We start from the raw sequence: 21,656 nt of genomic DNA on the forward strand, positions 1-21,656 counted from the left end.
CCCAGAAGGGGATTTCCATTACTTGTGAGGACCCTCAGGGAATGGGAAACAGGAGGCCTTTGTGACTCCTCGTATCTGGGGACAGCCAGACTCCCGCTATGAGATCCACCCGCTGGGCAGAAAACGGGAGATGTATGATACTGGTGCAGGATCGACATTCTCTATATCCAGAATGAGCCTGGCTACCAGCCCCAAAGCAGGGATAATAATACTTGAGATCGGCTCCCCCCATGTGAGAGGGAAAGAGCCGAATATACCATCCAGTTCACGGCAGAGCCACTGGTCAGTAACCACAGGGCGTATATCACGCCAATTAGTATTTCGTATAAAACGACATCCACCAGGGTGGCCGTTGTGGTAATCCCTGCAAGGGGAATGACAGACCGATGTGGTATCGGAGGTAATTCATGTACTGTGAAAAACCCCGGCGGGGAGCGACAGTCTGTTGCACAGGGGTAAATTGCAAGAAATTGCGAGATACCCCGAGTTCAAAAGGGCAGTATGGTGAAGTAACTCCAAGCGAGTGACGACAATGGGGCCCGCCCGGCGATCCTCAAAGGAGAGGATCCTGAGAAACAACGCCCTTTAAGGGGGTCGTGCAAGGGGCCCGGCACCAGATGGTGCCGCATACGTAAACCTTTCTGAGTTAAAATCCTCCGCACTAATTCCTGCAGGCTATGACTTGCAGGATAGCAATAATGGGTGCAGTATCGTGTGCAATCTCCTGGTCAGATATATCTGACTATCTTGACGGAAATATTAAGCAGCGCCATACCGGTCCTGACTGACGCTAAGATTAGCTGCAGGAACCCATTATCAGCGTATGCAACTCACAGTTCCATCTAAAATATGGCAACGTGCAGCACGCAACAGTATGTGACAAACCTCACAGATATTAACAAATATATATATGTGAGGTCTCAGAACCACCCCAGGTACACCTGTATTAGGGCAGATAAAGAAAAGGGATAGATATACACTGACAGGTGAGAGAAAAAGCAGACAGTCAGCACTAGCAAAAGTCACATACAATGCAGAAAAATATATATACATACATAAGCATGACATATAATATACTGCACAATGTCGCTACATTCAACTGCCCAGATTCAGTGTCTGGGAAGGCTATAGCGCTGTGTACACTCACCCAAAATGGCCAGGTACGCAGGGGGACTGGGCTCACTGACATCCTAAGAGTTCTGCAGCACCACAGAGAGAAAATGGCCACTGGAGACCTCAGAAGAAGCGTGGCCCGCGGAGGAAGCAGCTCAGCGACGCCAGACTGTATTATTGAAAGGCGCGCTGAGCTGAGGGGAGGAGCCGCTAGACAGGGAAGGCTTCCTCCCCTGGCTAGCAATTGACCCCCCGGGATGCCGGCTCCCGCTGCCGCTATAATCCCTGGTGGGCTGTGGACACGCGGGGTATGCCTCCATGGAGGGGGAGCCCGCCGCCACCGCTAGCGCCTCCGGTCTGTCCCCAGAGACCGGAGGCATAAGGCTGCATATTCACACGTGGATCACCGCAAGCGGTGACCACGCGACTTACCTGTCCCCGTCGATCCGGCAGCAGCCCAGGGATTCCTCCAGAGCCCGGCTAGTACAGACTCTGGGGTCCCGCTGCGATCCCCAGATCTGTACTGGCGTCGCAGCGCTGGCGGGGTGTAGGAGCGGCAGCTCAGACGTCCATTGGACAGTCTGATGCTGCCGCTCTGAAGAGTAGTAAAAAAATAATAAAACAAAACTCTTTTAAGCTTAGAGGCTGCTAAGCAGCCCCCCTGCAGTAACGGTGACCCGACTCCGGCCGGGCACCAACTTAAACTGAGGTGCCTCTGGCTGGGGGGCGGGGTTATAGGGAGAGTGGACCCAAGTGCATCCTGGGAGCTAAAAGCTTTAACTGCGTGGTGCCCGGATTTGGTTCCCAACCTATACCCCAAGGTCAACCCTGTGGACCCCCTATGGACCCTGAAGTAGAAAAATAGGTAATAGATTTGATGGCTTCATTAGTTTAATTATATAAATCAAGTTGAATAGAAATACTTGACATTGTATTAGTCAGTCAACAATGTTAGCTGAAGATAGTTTGACAATGCCTCAGTGATTTTTAAAGTGCTGTCAGGAGACATGACAAATTCTTCCAGTTGGAGTTATAGGGTCGGCTTTGCATAAGACAGATATTAGAGGTATCCATAGTACATCAGGCTTCCTTGGATAGAAGAATGATGGTGAAGGTCCAGCTGGATGAAGGAAGGTCACTTTTAATTCGGCTTCATTTTAATTAAGTCCATCACATAAGCAAGCCACCATTTCTTGTTATACACAACGGATATATTGCCATTTATTTGTGTCAACTGGAGTATGTCTAGAGATTTTGTAAGGAATACTGTAGATGATGCTGTAGCCTTAAGGTGCGTACACACTGGGTGATCAGGAAAGACTGCACGATTACGACATCGTAATCGTACCGTCTATCCTGATCCCCTGTAGTGTCTGCACTGAACGATCAGTCGTTCAGTGCAGGCACAGTCAATCATTCCTGAACATGGCAATCTGTCGTTATCGGCAGATTGTGCTGCATGTTCAGGCGATGGACAATGTCGGAAACGACCAGCTGAAGCGCGCATCACTGCTCGTTTCCAACATTAGAGTGCATGATTTGTGCACTATTACGATGTCGTAATCGCGCAAACGCTTAGTAATATCGCCCAGTGTGTACGCACCTTTAGAAAAGGTTTTCACAGATATTTATTTACTTGAATCAACAGGTATAAAAGCATGACACTGTTGTGTTCCCTGAATAGTTACTGACTGGCTGAAACAATCATTCAAAAATGTTTCAGACTCAAAATAGTCTTCTTTTAACTCAGTTTACTGTACTTAAAACATGCTATTAACTCTCACCTTATTAAAAAAAACTTTAAAACTGAATGTTTAGCTTGATTGGTAACACTGTTTAAATATAACACAAAAATGTAATAACAAATCACAGTATAATCAACTGAAAACATCTTCCAAAACACCACTATAATGCATTTACATCCACTCAATACTGACTCCAGGCACAGACTAATAGGTACTGCGAGGGGAGGGGGCACCGACTGGGTGCAGTGTCATAACTTGTCAAGAGCTTGCACAGACATGCTACAAACTGTCCTGCAATACTGAGCATGATTGCTGACCATTGATTCATGAGAACAATGATTCATAAACAATGCATTAACATTATTGAAGATCATTATTTTCTTGCAAGCATTATTCATTGTTTATAGTTAATAAAGTAATACAGGAATTTTTATAATTAGGCCTACAATATTTGAATTTTTGTATATTATTTTAAATACTTTTTAACAATCTCTACATGTGAGAATATATAATATCTATATTACATATTCTCACATGTAGATATTGACAAAAAGTAATTAAGAGAATTTACATTTAATTCAAATATCTGGTGTGAACCCCAGGTATCGGCCAGCACCGCTATTAAGCGGTGTCACACTCCATTTACAACACTCGTGGTATAGTGAGTGAAGTGGGGACCACCAGTGCCCTCACAACCTGCACCGAGGTGCAGCTGCCTGCAAGCAGGTAGCCTCTCTTACCTGTGAGCCGTCTGCTCTCCCCAACGTCTGGCTGCTGCATGCGGCTCCATCCTGTGGAGTCCAAGGCCGAAGCTACTGTGGCCCCAGCGCTGGGTTGGTGGAGCAGCGGTGACAGCGTCCTATAAGACGCCCTGCACAGTTTGCTCAGAAAAGTGATATAAAATAAGAAAAAATAATATAAATCTAATGGAAGGCCACTAAAAAGCAACCCCCGACATGGTGCCCGCTCCTAGCCAGCACCAAACTACAACTGATGACCTCTGGCTGGGGGCGGGGTATAGAGGAGAGAAGCCTGGGCTTATGGGTAATTTAATTTACTATTTTGGTGCCCAGACTCTCCTCTCCAGGCTATACCAATTGTCATCCCAGTGCCCCCCTAGTGGAGGAAGAAGAAAAAGTAGTTAGCAGCTTCTTTTCCTCATGACAAATCACAGAAGTCTTCCAGACACTTAACCAAAAATGCTTAACCAAAACAGATTTCCTGGCTGAGTATGATCTGAACAGCAACACCATTCAAGCCAAAATGAATCAGCCTACAGTGAAAAAGGAGGCCTGAGTTAATAAGATCAGTTTGTGGAAGCAGGAGCCATGCTAAAAATGTCTACCATTACCTTTAAATAAAGCTACTTTAGTGTTACCAGAATATCCCCATATGCACCAAGATTTCCCCTACCAGAGGACCAATGGCAGCATTAATGATAATAGGCTAGGAAAAAGGACACAGCATCTAGCAGAAATGCCATTCCTTGTCCTAGAGCCGAAGCAATCCACAATGTGGTTCAATAAAGAGGACACAGTTGGCCAACTAGCTGACCCCTACCTGACCACAATCTGCTGGAAGACCTCCCGGAGGGGAGACCATTTCCTGGTGTTGTGTCACAAGCAGGGTACATACTAAAGCAGAGTGTACCCAGACGATATGGCGGCTGCCAGGGCGACATACCAGATCCGCAATACACATCAGAACGATGTAACGATTCTACCCAATAAGGGAGTTTTGGATTCAGTGAAAATTGTATATTTCATAAGACCAAAACTTTTACCAAAACAGTACAGAGGTGTGCCTTCCTCACCAACACTTGTCAGAACTGTACTACACCAAGACTCTGCTTGTGACCATTGGAGGTATATATCAGTTTCTTGGAACCGTCTCAATACTGAATTGTACAGAATATAGTGGCACTGCGGAATTGACACTGCGTCAATGTGTATGAAGGTCTAAATCTACACTCGGTAGATACAACCCAGATTTCTACGACCGCAGGTATCCCTACTGTTACAATACAGACATTGAACAGATACTCCAAGCAACATACTGGTAGGATACTGACAACATAAACCCACAGGTACACATGATTGGCAAATATCCTCTGTACAGCACTGCACAAATTGGTTAGATTATATAAACGATAACAAAAAACCACGTACTCTGCCAATCAATATTTGTGAATTGTCCAAAACCACTTTTCAATAAAGTATAGAACAATTTTTACAGATCTTTTGGTACATTTCTAATTAACAAATTGTACATCCACCTTCACTCTACATTAATAATTGTTACTTAGCTCTGAGTACTATATTTTAGTTCACTTAGTAAGGGGGATCCCTTACATCTCAGTAGGGGATGTAGTTACATTACCTACCATCTGGATGCCGGATGACAAAATCCAGACGCTAAGGTTTAGGCACTACCAGGGGTATTCAATTTGGAGCAAAAATTTCGGAATCGGCGATAAATTATCGCTGATTACATCATTTTCGCCGATTTCAATTATCCCTGCATTCAATTTCAAAGACTTTTCGCAGGTTTGAAAAAAACGGGGTTAACTTTTCACCACTGAGTAGGTGGCGAAAAAAAAGGGCAGAATTGGGGTTTAGGGGTGCAGGCTTAAAAAAATAGCCTGCACCCCTGGGAATGACATTTTAAAAATAACAGTGTCAAAAAAAGTTTACAAAAAAAAAATAGGGACACCCCAAAAAATTAAATTTAAAAATTTGGGGTGAAAAAAAATTATAAAAAGTGTTTAAAAATAGGGAAATAGGTTCAGGGCTATTCTGCAAATATGCGTCAGGTGTTTTCTAGAATAGATTATTAGCGACAGGTGCATTTTTGGAGAATTAAAAAAAAAAAAAAAAAAAACACACTTTAGGGACTTAAAAATATGCTAGTACCCATTTTCATGTACCACAAATTTGATGGGACCATTTCAAAAAACGAAAAAATAACTTAAGTGCTCTTCTGCATCACTTCTTCAATGTCGGGAAAAAAACACCTGCTGCGGCTATTTAAAACCCCGACTTTCATTTGTAGGCTAAAACGGGGGGTAACCATAGTTATCCCTCATGTTTTGACAGCTGTAGGGCAGCGGTGTGACAGTCTGAAGCATCCTAAGGATGCTCCAGTTAGCACTGCTGCACAGATTCTGGCTGCAGTTTGCCATTCTAGGCACCCTGCTAGCCAAATGAGGCTAGCAGAAAAAAGCTCCGATTGCAAGACCAAATGATTCCGAGGTCCGTATAAGGCCCCCGGGCAGGAGGTTCCCCACCCCTGGGTTAGAGGGTGAAGTGGGGAGGGTTAGTATACTTACGTATCCCGTCGGAATTCTCAGCATCGGGATGCTGCTGTCGGTCTTTTGACAGCTGGCAGCCCGAGTGCCGGGGTCCCATACCCAACCCCTCATATAACAGTCTTTGTCGATTCTTTTACACTGGTACACTTTAGGATTTCTAGGTTGTATACAACAAAGAGGAGAAAAGGTAAGAGGCAAAGAATGTAGAGAGGTGGGGTCAAATGATGGTTTCTTAAGGATAGTAGAGATTTTGGAGACAGAATGGAAACTGAAATGTGCAAAAAGTGACCCATTTGGGGCACCCAAACAGCACTTTTCACGATTGCGCTCAGCACTTTGGTCAGGTTTAGTAGTTTTACGTGGCTAAACCCTGACCACTATGGACACGATCAGCACGTTCATTGGCACCAATTGAATAGCTCCCTGCGATCTCCCGTCACTTTGCGCTCTAAAACAATTGAATACCGCCCTAAGAGATTTCCTGGCTATTTCCTCGCACACCTACTATTCCCTGTAGAGCAGCAGCCTTTCCCCCATAAGACCAGCATATGCTTAAAGTAATGTGCAGGTAAGTAGTTTCCCCACAGAATCACGGCCACGAATCTCTGTAAGGAGATTCCTCAACACAAACACAAGGCTAGGACAAGGAATATGTGAGCACTATTTAAATAGACTGGCTAAAAGTGACTTAAGATGTATAAACTTTAGAACTAGAATATATAGCTGTAATTTACTGTAAGTTAAAACAAACCCAGGGTGTACATTCCCAGGGCCCCTGAAGCCCATGTGACTAAATGTAAAGCTGGAAGACATTTCCATTTAGATCGATGTATGCACAGCATACTAGGCTCCTCAAAAAGATCCCGATAGCTAATATTGCAACATGAGGCTCCCGAATGCTATATTTTTGCTTACACCCGATTTAAAGACAGTAGCCTTTTGGTCTGTACGCAATACAAAAACAACCCGAAAGTATAAAACACCTGTACTAATACAAAGTATGGTGTTGAATACATAGACTAAAGAAGATGTTACTTTTTGCTGTAATTACGTACATTTTGTTATTTACTGTATGTTACACTGGCACAAGAATTAGTGGGGTAGTGACCTGGGGCAGAGACCCATAACAGGCACCAGGGGCAAAAGATGGTAGAACTGCACTTTTTTTGGATAGTGTGGTTCATGTAGGAATGAAGACTTCCACAGGTCATAGTTAATTCTTATTGACTGGTTCAACCTTTATCTAAATAATGTCTATAAAAAAATTGCTAAAATACGTAAATAAAATTGTTGTGTTGTTGATGACCTACAATGTTTCTTTTCTGCAACACACTTCTATTACAGAAAATAAATGTATGTTCACTCGCATTAAAATATAAACACATGCTATTAACCATAAGATTGTACCTGTATCAGGGAAAAAGTTATTTGTCAGTTGCTGCTGCTGTTTCATGACGATTTGCTGTTCCAAGATCGGCTTGGGAGGGAGAACTTGCTGCTGAGGTCCACCAGCTTGTACCAAATGCTGGCCACCGAGCAAGTGGCTCTGGTTAGCTGCAACATGCATGGATGACTCAAGATTGGTGCTGGCTTGTACACCAACAAGTCTTTGCTGTATCTGCTGTGGAGTTAAAAGCTGGGGAGCAGAACTTAACCCCTGATGTCTGGAGACAATTCCAAGTCCTACAAGGTTTGCTTGATGGCTATCCTGTTGAATGACAGATCCAGACTGATTGGTTATTGGTGAATTAGTTGTGATTATTGTGTGCTGCTGTGCACTCTCTGGATGCTGTGCTGACAACAGTTGCTTTTTTTGTTGCTCCTTCTTTTCATGTTCAAGAAGGTCTTCTATGAGAAGTGGAAGCTCACTAGCTACTAGAGAGCTCTCCATCTTATCTAGATCATCACTGGGAGAGTGTCGAGGGCATGGAAGACCAAGTGTCCTTTCATCCAATTCAAATTTCTCCAACATTAGGCTACTTGGATTAGCCATTACAGAAGAATCTTTGCTGGGGAAGAGGGATGCACTCTGGTTTGTAGTTTGTACAGAATTTGAATTAACTACATGAAGGTTCGGTCGGGATTTTAATAAACCAACTCCAACTGAAATGTTATCAGTGCTATGGGAAGTTTCAATTTTAATATTTATAGAATTGCTGGTAGAAAACTGACAGGTGCTGGCCTTAAAGTCACTGTCTTCTAACTTTGGTTTTAAATCACCTGCATATGGAGACTGCTTTGCTTCCACACTGGAAGGCCCTTGAGAAGAATTCACACCACCACTAAGATGGGGACCCAAATCAAGTCCTAAATTACCTGGTAGTCTATCTTTGGTCATTTCCATGTCTGCCCTAGCTTGCAGATCTTTTTGTAACTTAACTGGAAGGCTGACTTTTTTTGTCTCTACAATATCTGGTTCCAGTTTAAGCATCGCCTCCTCTTCTGCTTTCTCATTTGCAGATTCAACCAGGCGCAAGTGTTCATTGAAGATGTCCTTTTTGTCTCCAGTGTCCAATTCTGGGTCTGTATAAGCAAGTAGATCAAACTCATCACCATTTAAAAGATCATCTAAATGGGGGTCATTTGTCTCAAGGTTATCAAGATTTCCCAAATCATCATCTGCTTTAGCAACATCAAGGCTCAAATTTGCCAAATCATCATCTTCCAGGTCTTTGTGTGTATCGAAATCAACATCCAGTTCTGGAGGATCTTCACATTGGACTCTTCCACCTCCAAGACCAGTAGCTGATCCCTCCTTTGTTTGTTCAGTATGAGCTGAGGATGGAGCAAGTGGAACATTAGTTTGCGGTTGTGGAACCACTGATGCAGTTTCAACTTTTCTTTGAATAGGTTGTGTCATGTTTCCTGTCTGAGGAAGATGTGTAGTAGAAGTCAAAACTTTCTGCATTAATGGGTTCCTCATTACTGGTACTTGCAAAGAATTACCATCTCCTCTCATCAATCCTGCTATTAAAGGGGAGTTGGCACCTTCAGCAGGCAAATAGAAGCGGGGTCTGTTTTGCGGGCCAGGAGGTGAAAAGGGTACTCCAAGAGGCAGCTTTTGCCCATGATGACGTAACTCAATATATGGTGCTCCACCCACAGTGACTGAAGAGGTGACTTGCTCACCAGGAAATGGTAAACGCACCATGCCACCAGTGCTCACAGTAGGACTTGTTGATGGTCTGCTCCCTTCTTGAAAACGAACAGGTGCCAAAGTCCTTTGTGCTGCTACTTGTGTCTGCCAGACATGCTGTTGATCAGAGTACGATCCCCTTGAATAAAAGGCTTGAGGTCCTTCAGTGGAATGTCTGCAAAAAAAACAAATTCCATTACACAGGTGACATAAGGATCAATAAACGAAAAAAAAAAAAAAAAAGGATCACATAATATAGTTTGTAGGGTGAAAATGGCCATTTTATTATTATGAACAGGTGCAAATAGATTGTAGGGCATACACGGTTCATAAATTCTAGTTTTTAAGTAAAATGAACAAAAAAAAAAAAATAGTATCTATTTTGTAGGTATCAAATGTTTGAAAACTGAATATATAGTGTAACTAATTGTTTCATGATAACAAAGTTTCTACATTACTAGGTAAAGAAAATGATTTTCATGCATCAATAATTTGAGAAGACAAATAAAATTCTATCCTGGAGCCCTAACACATACTTTGTATTATGTAAATTCACAGAAAATATTCTTAATACCTTCTATCAATAAGAAAGAATAAGCAAAACTTTGAAAACTTTTTAAAGAAAACTTTTAGATATTACCACAAGCAAAATGTTTTTGAGGTTATGGCACATTGGGAAAACTAAAGATGCCCTATTCCTCAGCATTGATAAGTCACAAATAGATGCTTGGTGCAAATGTACAATGTCCATGGATTTATATGCAGATATTCATGTGCTAGGTGGAAAAAGAGGATCTTTAGATTTAAATCCGACTCTCTGAGTTTGATGGAGGACAATGGAATAATAGGGTATAGAAGCTCATGCTGGATTTTCAGCACAGCCCCTGTACAACTCCCTTCTCTATACACCTGCAGCCTCCAACAACAAACAACATAAACCTATTAAGAAAATAGGAAAAGAAGCACAAGAGAGTAAAGTGTAGCAGCCTATTGATAGAAATACACTGCCTTTATTCCACCAAAATTGGTCTACTGAAAGTGTCCACAAATTGCATGCCCTTGGAAAATGTGGCGTGCTGTGCAAACCTAGGCCGGTTCTGCCTTTTCTGCTGAACCCTGTGCAGGTGAACGTGGTCACTGGCCTTCTGCTTCCCAAACTGCACATAAGGAGCTAACACTTCATTGTCAGTTTAAATTACCGAATGACCAAACAGGTAAAAAATATTGTTCCAGATGTCACCCCTCCAGGCTCAACCTTGAATTTACTCCACTTATCCGAGATAACTGGAAAGATGCCAGGGGACAGATACAGTGCACAAGCCAAGGTGGATGTGAAACTGGAATAACGGGCACAGACTAAGACCAGTAACTATAGATCCCATACATTATACCCAACCCTCACACACACAGACTGTCGATTAGGAAGTGCTAGCAGACAGGAATAGTACCATACCAAGGCACGGCATCTGAAATGGCTGCCGTCCACAGCTTTCCTGGGCTAGTGTGCAGCAACTGGCAGCCCTCGCCTAAGGAAGGTAAACTAAGAAATTGTTATGGTCTGTGACAGGTTATCTATTAGTGAGTGAGTACCAAGCTCTAAATGAACGAGGGGATCGGGAAATAATGCAGCAGCATAGAAAGAAGTTATTTGCCAATCTCACCAATGAAATACAACAATAAAAATATATACTGCGCTTAATCTCTCATGCTTGGATAAATGTGCAATCTAAGAACCAAAAAAGGACTGAATAAAAGGGATTTTAATAAAGTGACCTATATATCACAGAATAAAGAATGAATAAACACATGCATATAATAAACATCAAAAAAGACAAATACCACGAGGCTAAATACATACAGTATTATGCACATCATGTTGTAACCAAGCATAAAAAAACACTAAAACGCAAAGAAAGGAAAATGAGAAATAAAAGTTGATCAGACTCATAAAAAGAGAAAAAACACAATTGTTATTCAATGTATTCTAAAATGTAGCAAAAAAGTATCAGCTGAAGGAAAACAAATTGTAGCTGTTTATGTAATAGATTTCTGATTGTGTTGTTGCATCATCCGGACATTCATTTAGAGACGGGTCATTTGTTCATCTTTACCCTCTTCAATCTTTCAAACACTCAGAGGGAGCACTGACATCTAAACTGTCTAATTCATTACGATGTGAGGGAATATCCCCAGGAATTGCCTTTTAGACTTCGATTTTTCAGTATCAGTTATGTGGCAACGTTAAACCACAATCAGAAATCTGTTACATAAACAGCTACAATTTGTTTTCCTTCAGCTGATACTTTTTTGCTACATTTTAGAATACATTGAACAACAATTGTGTTTTTTTCTCTTTTTAGGAGTCTGATCAACTTTTTTCTTATTTTCCTTTCTTTGTGTTTTAGTATTTTTTTTATGCTTAGTTACAATATGATGTGCATAATATGTATTTAGCATCGTGGTATTTATGTCTTTTTTGATGAATGTTTATTGTATGTGTTTATTCATTCTTTATTCTGTGATATATAGGTCACTTATTAAAATCACATTTATTCAGACCTTTTTTGGTTCTTCGATTGCACATTTATCCCAGCATGAGAGATTAAGCGCAGTATATATTTTTATTAAGGTTATCTATTATGCCACACATAAGTGACCAGAATAGGAGATTTCCACGTAAGGGTAAATATTAACATCTTATTGGAATTACACAAAGCTCATAACATTATTAGGTGGCTCTGCCACAGTGTGTGAATAAAACTAATCCATACAATGCATTTCTGCACAGTATTTCTGGAAAGGGAACACGATTATTTAAGTGTAAGCACACAAGTTATTTTATGTGTATTATTCAGCGTAACAATACTTCGATTCTTCATTTTGAAAATTAAATATTGGCTTTACTTACTAGTATCTAGATGTGTGGACATCCGTGATAAACTAAAAAATTTCTGACGTAACTACACTGAGAACACAACTCCAAAAGTACCTGGCAGAAATGTCCACAGCAGTGGGAGATGCTGTAGGCAATGACGTATTCAAACATTCCTTCTGAGGAAAAGCTGCTGAAGCCACTACTTGTCCAGGAACTTTTGCAGGCCCTGAAGCAGCTGGGATGACTCCAAGACCACCAGTCTTTTCCTGCATTGGACACAAATGCTCACACTCAACAGAAGAATATAAATTGCCAATACGAAAACAGATTGGCAACAAAAACTCCACTAAATTACCCCAACAAAGATCAAAGCAAATAAAATGTAAGACTTTATAGTGGACCAGTACTAAAATAGACTTTTCTTGTTAATATATACACACACACATATATACACACACACACACACACACACATACACACATACACACATGTGTGTGTGTGTGTGTGTGTTTTTTTTTTATTTATTTTTTTATCATCGTATGCAATTCAATTTGCTGTTTTGTTGCCAAATCAAGGGGTCACTTTTTTACACTGGAAACATTTTAAAGAAAAATACACACACTATTTTCATGAGCAATTGTGTGCTGCAGTCAATATGTTCAGATTAAAGCAGTGATAGGAATGCAATGTGGATTCTGGAATTGGAAAAAATTGCATTCTTTTGCCCATTATAATATATGAATATATAACCATAATGGACTCTCTGATTTTGGCACTCCTACTTTGCTTAGCTTATTGGCCTATTTATATGACTTCTGGATATACAGGCATCAGATGGAGTATAACTCATTACACAGCCAGCGAAGTTTATATAAATCTAATACAATTACACATACTACTTGGGTATAACATGGCAGTACAAAACGCACACTCTGTACCTGGGGTGCTGGGAACATCAGTACACGACCTGCTTGATCATAGCTTTGTCCACTGGATTCTCCACTCCATCCTGCCTGTGATGTGTTCAAGGCAGCTGCAGCTGCCTCCTTTTCCTGCCTTAAGGTATTTCTCTGAATCTGCTGTCTGATGAGAAGCTCTCGCAGCCTTTGACGCTGGAAGAAAAAGTGTGTGTGAAACAAAGACAATTTTTGTCTATTTAAATCAAAATAACCAGCTTATAACCGCCATCCCAAAAAAATACTAAGTAACCTGCTCACACAAACACACCTGTCTTTGTTTCTCCTGTTCAGATTGGCTTAGGTTGCTTAGAGCAGGTTCAGGCATTCCTTGTAGTTCTGGTGCATCCCTACTAGTGTTGCAAACGGCATTTGGAATAGCAGCAATATCTTCCCTTTGTTTTTCTGCTGGAGAGTTGAGGCCTGTACGCTGGCTAGTAATTGGGGACTGATAGGGTGCTTCCTGGGGTAACACTGAGGAAGGTCGGAGTGGAGACTGTACATAAACTTCAGAAGTGCTACTGTTTCCAGAAGAGTGAGGACTACCTACAGGATGGAAGGAGGAAGTTGTATTGCCGCTGGGAGAGGTGTAACTCTGTGGTTTGCTTGGGGTGAAATGGCTGTTCATTGAATGGGAGGGAGTTGCATGGGGCTGGTGAGAAGGAGAACTTTTGACACCATCTCCAGGTGAATGAGGGAAAGTGAAACATAACTGGTTCTGAGAGCTTTGATACACACTTGCTCCAGGAGACCGAGCAAACAATGATGTTTGCTGCTGGCTCACCTGCACTTTTGGGTGGACATCTAAAGATGGCTGGTAGCTTGTAATGGCATGAGTGCTGTGAGAAATCTGTGCAGTAGGTTTGAAACCAGTCTCAATCATCTGGGGACGGGGTGGCTTATGGGGGGCAAATGGATCTCGTGACTGTGGCCGAGAAGGTGGACGGGAATAAGGGTCTGGAGACTGAAATCGTGGAGTGACTGGGGATGGGCAAAATGCCTCATTTGACAATGGTCTAGGTGTTAGAGGGGATTGGGAGCTGCCTTGTGACTGGGGGCTTGTGGGAATACGAGTGAAAGGATCTGAGGATAAAGCTCGAGATGCCAAGGTGCCTTCTACTGGCTGAGGACGAGGAGTTAATGGTGGCTGTGAGAAAGGGTCTGTGTATGGAGCTGTAGACGTTTGCCTGTACATTTCTGAATGATGCTGAGGTGAGGTCACTTGAGCTTGCATGTGAGCATCTCTATGTGATGGAGCTGGGCTGTGAGGCTCTAACTGAGACATGCGTGGGGTTAGGGGTGCTTTGAAGACATCACACTTTATTTCAGCTGTTACATCAGACCCAACACTATGCGTAAAGCAAGGAGATCCAAGTCCAACATCTTCCTTTTTTATTTGAAGAAGAACTCCATCAATCTGTCTCTTGGGATCACCATAACGTGTGGGAGACAGCATGGGCTCAGGTTTGCTAGCGTTATCAGACAACTGAGAAGGCCTTGAGCTTGGACTTCCAACCAAAGACAGATTATCAAGGGATCCAGTAGAATAACGTGGTTTGACAAAAGGTTCTGGCTGATGAGGAGTGGCTGTATGGCAAGGCTGATAATCCATGTTTTGAGCTGTGTTCTGTGTATTCAGTGCATGTTGGTGTTCTGCTCCAGAATGGGGAGTTTGAAATCCCCCACTAGAAACTGGTGACTGTGACAAGGAAGACTGATACCGAGGGTCCAAAGAATACACAGGTGAACTTGGAAAGTGCTCCTGAGATGGAGACTGAGGAGGCAATTTGAAAAAAAGGTCACTAGAAGACTCTGTTCCTGGAGTGCCTGCTGAAGAGGGTTTCAGAAACAAGTCTGAGGAGGTAGACATTGCAGAGCCACCTGACATAAAGAGATCTTGTCCTGCTGACGTTCCAGCCCGATAATCCGAGTTTACTCCAGACTGAGACCCTGGTTGCATGGGAATTTGAAGCTGGAGAACTGGACGCTCTGCTTTTCGTACTCCTTCCACTTTGGATTGCTTGTTGATCTGATTCTCTGCCTGCTGTACAAGTAAAAACGGCGGAAAAAAAAAAAAAATTAAATGAAGACAGTATCATTTATTACGTACTTCGTGAACCTACAAATTCATAATAAAACATGTGCATCAATTACACATTTCAAACCTGCACATAATATTTAGAACTTAACTCCACTAACAAAGCGATGTGTAGTGTTAAATACCAGAAAGTAGAAAAGGTACACAAAGTACAATCTGTGTTACCCTAACTGATCTAAAAGGTAGCTCTATATTTTCTAACATTGAGGGTGGATACCACAACCAACAACTGGCAGTGCCAGGCAGTGTTTTTGTAACCTTAAAAAAAACTGCTTACAATCTCAAAATGTGTGGGCATCAATTGTGAGAGCAAAGTCATTCACTAAGCATCCCTTTTCTTCAGTCAGTGACTAAGGAATAGCAAGGGCTGCCAGTTAGCGAGTGTATTAAGAGCAAGGCAGAGTGTACCAAAGCATGGCAAAATGCTCCTATGGCCAACACAGGAGGGGAATGCTCACCATATACTCCTGGGCACAAGACAGTGATTCTCAAACTAGGTCCTCAAGACAGCTCAACAAGTCCAATATCCAGCACAGGGCACTTAATTAGTACCACGTCAATTTAACTTAACCCTCTCTGAACAAGCATGGATATCCTTAATACCTGGACTAGGGAATTTGGGAACCACTGCATTAAGGTTTCCTAGATTAGTATACATTTTGGATTAATTTAATAAAATGTACTTCTTCAAAGCATTATTTAAGGGCTGCATGGAAACGAATACAAACAGGAACCCTGGTAAAATCAAGCAATGGGGAACAGTTTAAACATTTACAAAACAAGTACAATGCTCAAGAATTTCTTTACAACATTATTTCTGCAAAATAGGATGATGTATGGTCTTACCTTGTTAAATCATTTTCTCTGACTCCATAGGGGGCACAGAGATCACTCTGGGTATAGCCTGAAGAGGGAGAGTCTGGGTACCAAATAGATACTGATTTTCTTTTAACAAGGCAAGGCAAATCCTCCTATTTCCTCCAGTAGGGGGCACAGGGTTCACTCTGGGACGTCCTAAAGCTGTCCCCCAATAGGAGGGGATGCGCCGGGGCTGCACTGGGAACCCCGTGTCCAAAGGCAGCGTCCAAAGACGCAAAGGTGACAACTGCATAGAAACTAATAGTGTGGGCAGATAACCACGTGGCAGCTGTACAAAGTTGTATCGCAGAAACGCCACATTGAAGCTCACACGAAGGGCCCACTGACCTGGGGTAATGAGTAGTCAGCACAGCAGGGGCAGGATATCAACCACAGAGTGTGGCAGATAACAAGCAGGGCCACCAAGATAACTTGTTCAGAAAGCAGCCAGCCCCACTTGTGAAAATCCTATAGGACTACAGAGAAACTGCTCTCCGGGTCTGTCCATGGAAAAATTACCGGAGAGCCTACATCAACTAGATGCGTCCTCCGGTGAGGAGTCCAGAACGCGGAAAACCGGACCACCACAACCCCAGGTAGGAGAGCAACAAAGACACAACTCTGGGCAAAACCCAAGCGAGACCGCAGAACGGCAAGATCTAATGATAAAAATAGAGAGCAATGGCAAGTAGTAAGGCAGCTGTCCCAGCAAATCAACGAATGAGCAATGTGCACCGAAACCAGGAATCAAGGACTCCTAAGGGAGCTTAACGAAGAGTCCGAAGAACCAAGGAAAGGCTCGAAGGAGCCACCTGGTAAAAACAAATGGTGAGAGCACACAGAGGACGCCTTGAAAAAAAAAAAAAAACATCTGAACCTTTGGAAGGCGTGGAAGCAGTAGATGGAGAAGAAACGACAGGTCTGAGACCTGTATACCCAGGAAGAGGGCCAAAGGCCCCAATTCGCAGAAAAGAGGATTTAAAATAGATGGAATGATTTGGGGAAGTAGCCTCTAACCAAACACCCCAAGAGGTTCTCTAATTCGGTAAGAAATACAGACTGAAGTGGGCCACTCAGCATGTAGCAGGGTACAACAGATCCCTCAGGAAAAAAACCCTCCAAACTTTTAGGATGGGTGACAAGAGCCACTTCGGTAAAGCGAGGCGGGCCAGAATCTGGTGGAAGTACGGGCTCGGACACCAAAAACCGACCTTAGAGGAAGATGCATAAAGCGCCGACTGAGAAGCGAAAAGAGCTGCGTACTACGGCTGCCGTGGCCAAGCAAAGCCACGAGGAGCACCCCTTCCAACAGTGATCTGTGGAGCATGAACAGTGGAGGAAAGATAAGGATGGAAACTTCCACTGTACTGCCGGAGCTACCAACAGGAGATAGCTCTTGGAACTCTGGAGCCGGTACAGTATCTCGGTAACTGTAGTTATGCAAGACACCAGGATCTCGATGTACATCAGGCCACAACATTCACCAGGCGCTGAAAAGCATCAGAATGTAGAGCCCCACTCACCAGAGTGGAATGACTTGGCAACCTAGGAGTCCTTTGCTTCAGGAGAACTGCGGGAAGTAAGGCCGTCTACACAGCCGAAAGATAAGGCTCATAGTCAAGTGGGTCCCCTTAAGCTACTTCAAAAAAAAAAAAGGGGGGGGACGACGCTTGTGTTATAAAAAGCAGACTGGATCTCTGTCAAAGGGCTTAAATTTCCATGTGAAGAGTCAGGGGCTGAAACAGAGCTAACTGCCGCAACTCCACCCCCATCAATGGGGTAGATTAGAGAGCCCAAGATCTGCCTGCTAGAGTGTAAGAACACTCGGTAGAGATGCCAGTATAAAGGGAACGGTAACCGGGAGACAGTTTGTCTAACGGCAGGGAGGATTAGCCGCCAAACCTTGGAATGCAACAAACTCTCCCCCAAGGGGAAAAGCTTCCAAGGAATTATCCATCCGTGGGACCCCTGAAGATCTACCTCAAGACAGATGGATATCCAGTGACTGAGCCTGTCGAGAGGAGCTGCTATGACTGTCCTGATCCTCATGAAAAACACGAGGGGCCAACCATAACGGTAATGCCGGAAATTGGAAGTGATTGTACTGCACATAATCGAAAGAAGTTTGCACCTAAATAGAGTGCTCCAAAAAACAAAACACAAAATAGTCAATACCACCCAAGGTTCTATCACCCATACGGAACTGAATGAGATTCTATATATGGTATGTGTCTCTTCTACCTTTATCTATAAAACATTTTATCTCCCTAAAACCATTGGAGTAATTGTTTTTCCATTATTTTATGCATTGGATTTTATGACTTCTTACCATCTCCCTTTTTACTAAGGGTAAACACCTATAAACTTTAGGATCATCTTATTTTAGGATTAGTTATACAGCATACATTTTCTGTGATACGCTTTTTAAGAGAAACAGGTTTAAAATAAAGATTTCTGCTTGATTTACTGATTGAGTACAGACCATCTTTTGGGATATACCTTCAACTATTGATTATTTGTTTGTATACCATTATATATACGGTTATATTATTCATTATCGGTCATTTATTTTCATAAAGACCTATACGGTTTATTTTAGATGTGAGCGCCTACGTAATATCCAGACCTACTTGCATATGTACTGCACAGCATACCCAAGGAAGTGCTGGTGACTGATTCGGATGGCTATATGTTAAATAGGACTCCAAATTGCGAAAGGATGCTCTGAAAACTTGTAGTCAGAGAGTGATCGAGCGGAGCGACCCCATGCCGAATCCTGGGGTCCCTGCTCACGCCCAGAGAATGAGGATGGGCTGGAACAAGCAGTCCGGCATCTGACCAGTAAGAAGCTGGAAAGTAACTCGCACCTTCAGAGACAAGGATCTGGACCATAAAAGTGGAGGTCAGTGGGGAGCGAACAGAGTCTCCCAGAGTGCTCTTCCTGGGAGTGCTTGGGAAACCCACTAAGGCATTTTTGAGTCCCTTATGGGACTCAAGTCAGGGCTGTGCTGGCCCCAAGACAGGAACAGTGCCCATGTTAGAAGTGGGATCTAAACCCACGTCTCCAGAGGAGCCTGCGCCTTAGACCACATGGCCATCCTGTCCCCACTATGGAGTCCCCCAAGTTGAAATCCACCCCAATCTGTGGCAACAGACCTGCCAGCTGTATGGCGGACTAAGGTCACCTACGTCAGGGTCCAGGGCCCATAGAGAAGGGACTCCTTAATCTAGAAGGTAGACGGCCTGGTACAAAAGACAGGACACTGTATCTGGGCACTACCTAGAGACTGTCTTGCCCAAACCTGGACCACGAGGACCTTCTCTAAATACAGAATAAAAGTAACAGGGGGCCACTTAACAGTAGCCCCCACCAAAAGGGTGCTCGCTCTTGCTCGGCACCGGACTAAAACTGCTGGCCGGTGGCTGAAGGCGGGATATAGTGGAGAGTGAGCCAGGCGGCAGCTGGGTAGAAAATTAGTAACAATTTTGTGCTCAGACTCTCCCTCTCCAGGCTATACCCAGAGTGATCCCTGTTCCTCCTAGTGGAGGAATAAGAAAATATATATTTCTTACAAAACCATAGCTACAAGTTATTTGATTTATTTCACAGACTTCCACATGATCATTAAAATATTGCTGAATTACTGGTATGGTTTTACTGCAGATTTGAGTATGTATGTAAATATTAGTAGACAGCCTTTAACGGGTTGGGTCAGAATCACGACACCAGCATCCCAACAACGTTAGGATATAGACACCTGTCTATAAGTAGCCTGCAGCTGCACTAGGAAGAGTTTTTTTGTACTTGCGGTAAAATAATTTCCTCTGCATCCATCTGGGGGACACTGCAGACTGTGAGCTTAGAGGGGAGGCTGAGGAGTAGGCACTAAATAGTCTACTGGAGCTGAATCCCCCTGCCTTTTCTCAAGCCATCCCACCTCCTACAGCAACTCAGTTATTTGGACTCATCTGTAACAAAACAGGGAGGGAGCGCAGTGTCCCTAAGATAGACTCAAAGAAATTGATTTTATAATGGGAATGAAAAAAATCATTGCTCTTTTGTTCTGTCTGGAGGACACTGCAGATTGTGGGACTTTTCAAAGCACGCCTCTAGGTGGGGGGCAGGGGTGGGGTTCACGCACTGGCCGAGCCGCGTGCAAAACCTTACTCCCAGAACTAGTCAAAAGGAGCCTACATAAGACCGTAAAGGACCAAGGTCAGATCCCACGGAGCAACCGGCTGCTGAAACGGAGGTTGAACCCACAACACTCCCTGCATTCTTGACAAGTCACCCTGAAGTACAGCAACAAGCTTGTCGGCCAGCAAAGGGCGAATAACGTCCCTAGAGCCAATAAAAATGAACTTAAGCCAACCTTCCAATTTCTTATCCAGCAGATCCTTGAAGGACGCCGAACCCTGCACCGGAAGCGCAGTGTGCTTAGACAAACATGCCACTGCCGCATCGACCTTGAGATGTTGCTCCCACTTGGTGTCATGGTCTAGCGGAAGTGGCTAAAGAGACGCAAACTTGCGAGGAAGAGAGAACTTCTTGTCCAGGGCCTTTCACACCTCTCCCATGAGATCTAAGAGATCCGAGGAAGAAGGGAAAGAAACCATCATCTTGAGTCTACTTTTGAACGGTCCCACCACTTGAGGGAGGGAGGAGGGGGACTAGGACGAGGATCCTTATGCGCCTCGCGCAGTTTAGGATCCTCAAAGAAACATTCCATATAAGAGGAAACGTTCTCAGTGCGCTCCATGGTACGAAGCCAAGGTGTGTCAGGCCCTGGATGAGGTACCGCACTGGCCGCCGCTGGCGACCCAGCACACTCTATAACAGAAACAGACACAGCAGGCGCACGAGCCTGTTCCTCCAGCTGAAGCGTCATAAACTGCACCATGTCGGAGAGTGACCGACCCATAGCCCGTGCCAACGACAGTAGGGCTAGGTCTGGATGTAGACATGGACCCTGAGACAATAGGTCTACTCGTAGAGGAAGTTGAAGAGGAACGCCTATGGAGAGCCTTTGACTGCGCCCCCCTCCTGTCGGAACATTGAGGCAGTAGGGATATTGGAGGGAAGATATATGCCAAATGGAGGTTCCATTTCACCGACAATGAGTCTATGAAGGACGCATCGGGGTCCTGTGTCCTGGCTCCATAAGTTGGAAGTTTGTTGTTGTGTCTTGAGATCCACTTCTGGAAGATCCCATTTGTCCTCTAGAAGCTGAAAGTCTTCTGGATGTACAGACTATGCTCATTGCATGCACATCGTGACGGCTGAGAAAATCCACTTCCCAACTGAGAATCTCCGCGGTGAACACTGCAGAAATGACTGGGAGTTTGCTTTCGGCCCATGTAAGAATACAGGACACTTCTGTCATTGCTGACTGACTTAGAGTGCCCCCTTGGTGATTGAGGTAGGCCATCACCGTGGCGTTGTCGGACTGAATTTGTACTGGCCTGTTTTTCAGAATATTCTGAGCCAGAGTGAGAGCCCTGTAGATGGCTTGAAGTTCCAAGACATTGATTGGTAACACTGCCTCGACTGGGGACAATCGGCCC

At 43.6% G+C, this 21,656-nt stretch overlaps 1 protein-coding gene across 2 annotated transcripts in view; it reads right to left on the reverse strand.

The window, feature by feature from the left end:
• The window catches only part of KMT2D (lysine methyltransferase 2D), a 169,099-nt gene that overhangs the window by 60,650 nt on the left and 86,793 nt on the right, over positions 1 to 21,656 (reverse strand). For both annotated transcript variants that reach the window (XM_088448524.1, XM_088448469.1), the window contains exons 30-33: positions 13,407 to 15,179; positions 13,118 to 13,291; positions 12,294 to 12,445; positions 7,576 to 9,479 (exon numbers count right to left, since the gene is read on the reverse strand). In XM_088448524.1, the coding sequence (XP_088304650.1) occupies positions 7,576 to 9,479; positions 12,294 to 12,445; positions 13,118 to 13,291; positions 13,407 to 15,179 (4,003 nt within the window). The remainder of the gene's footprint in view (positions 1 to 7,575; positions 9,480 to 12,293; positions 12,446 to 13,117; positions 13,292 to 13,406; positions 15,180 to 21,656) is intronic.

The sequence above is a fragment of the Taudactylus pleione genome, unplaced genomic scaffold (assembly GCF_031769625.1).
Source record: "Taudactylus pleione unplaced genomic scaffold, aTauple2 ptg000005l, whole genome shotgun sequence".
Classification (NCBI taxonomy): Eukaryota; Metazoa; Chordata; class Amphibia; order Anura; family Myobatrachidae; genus Taudactylus; species Taudactylus pleione.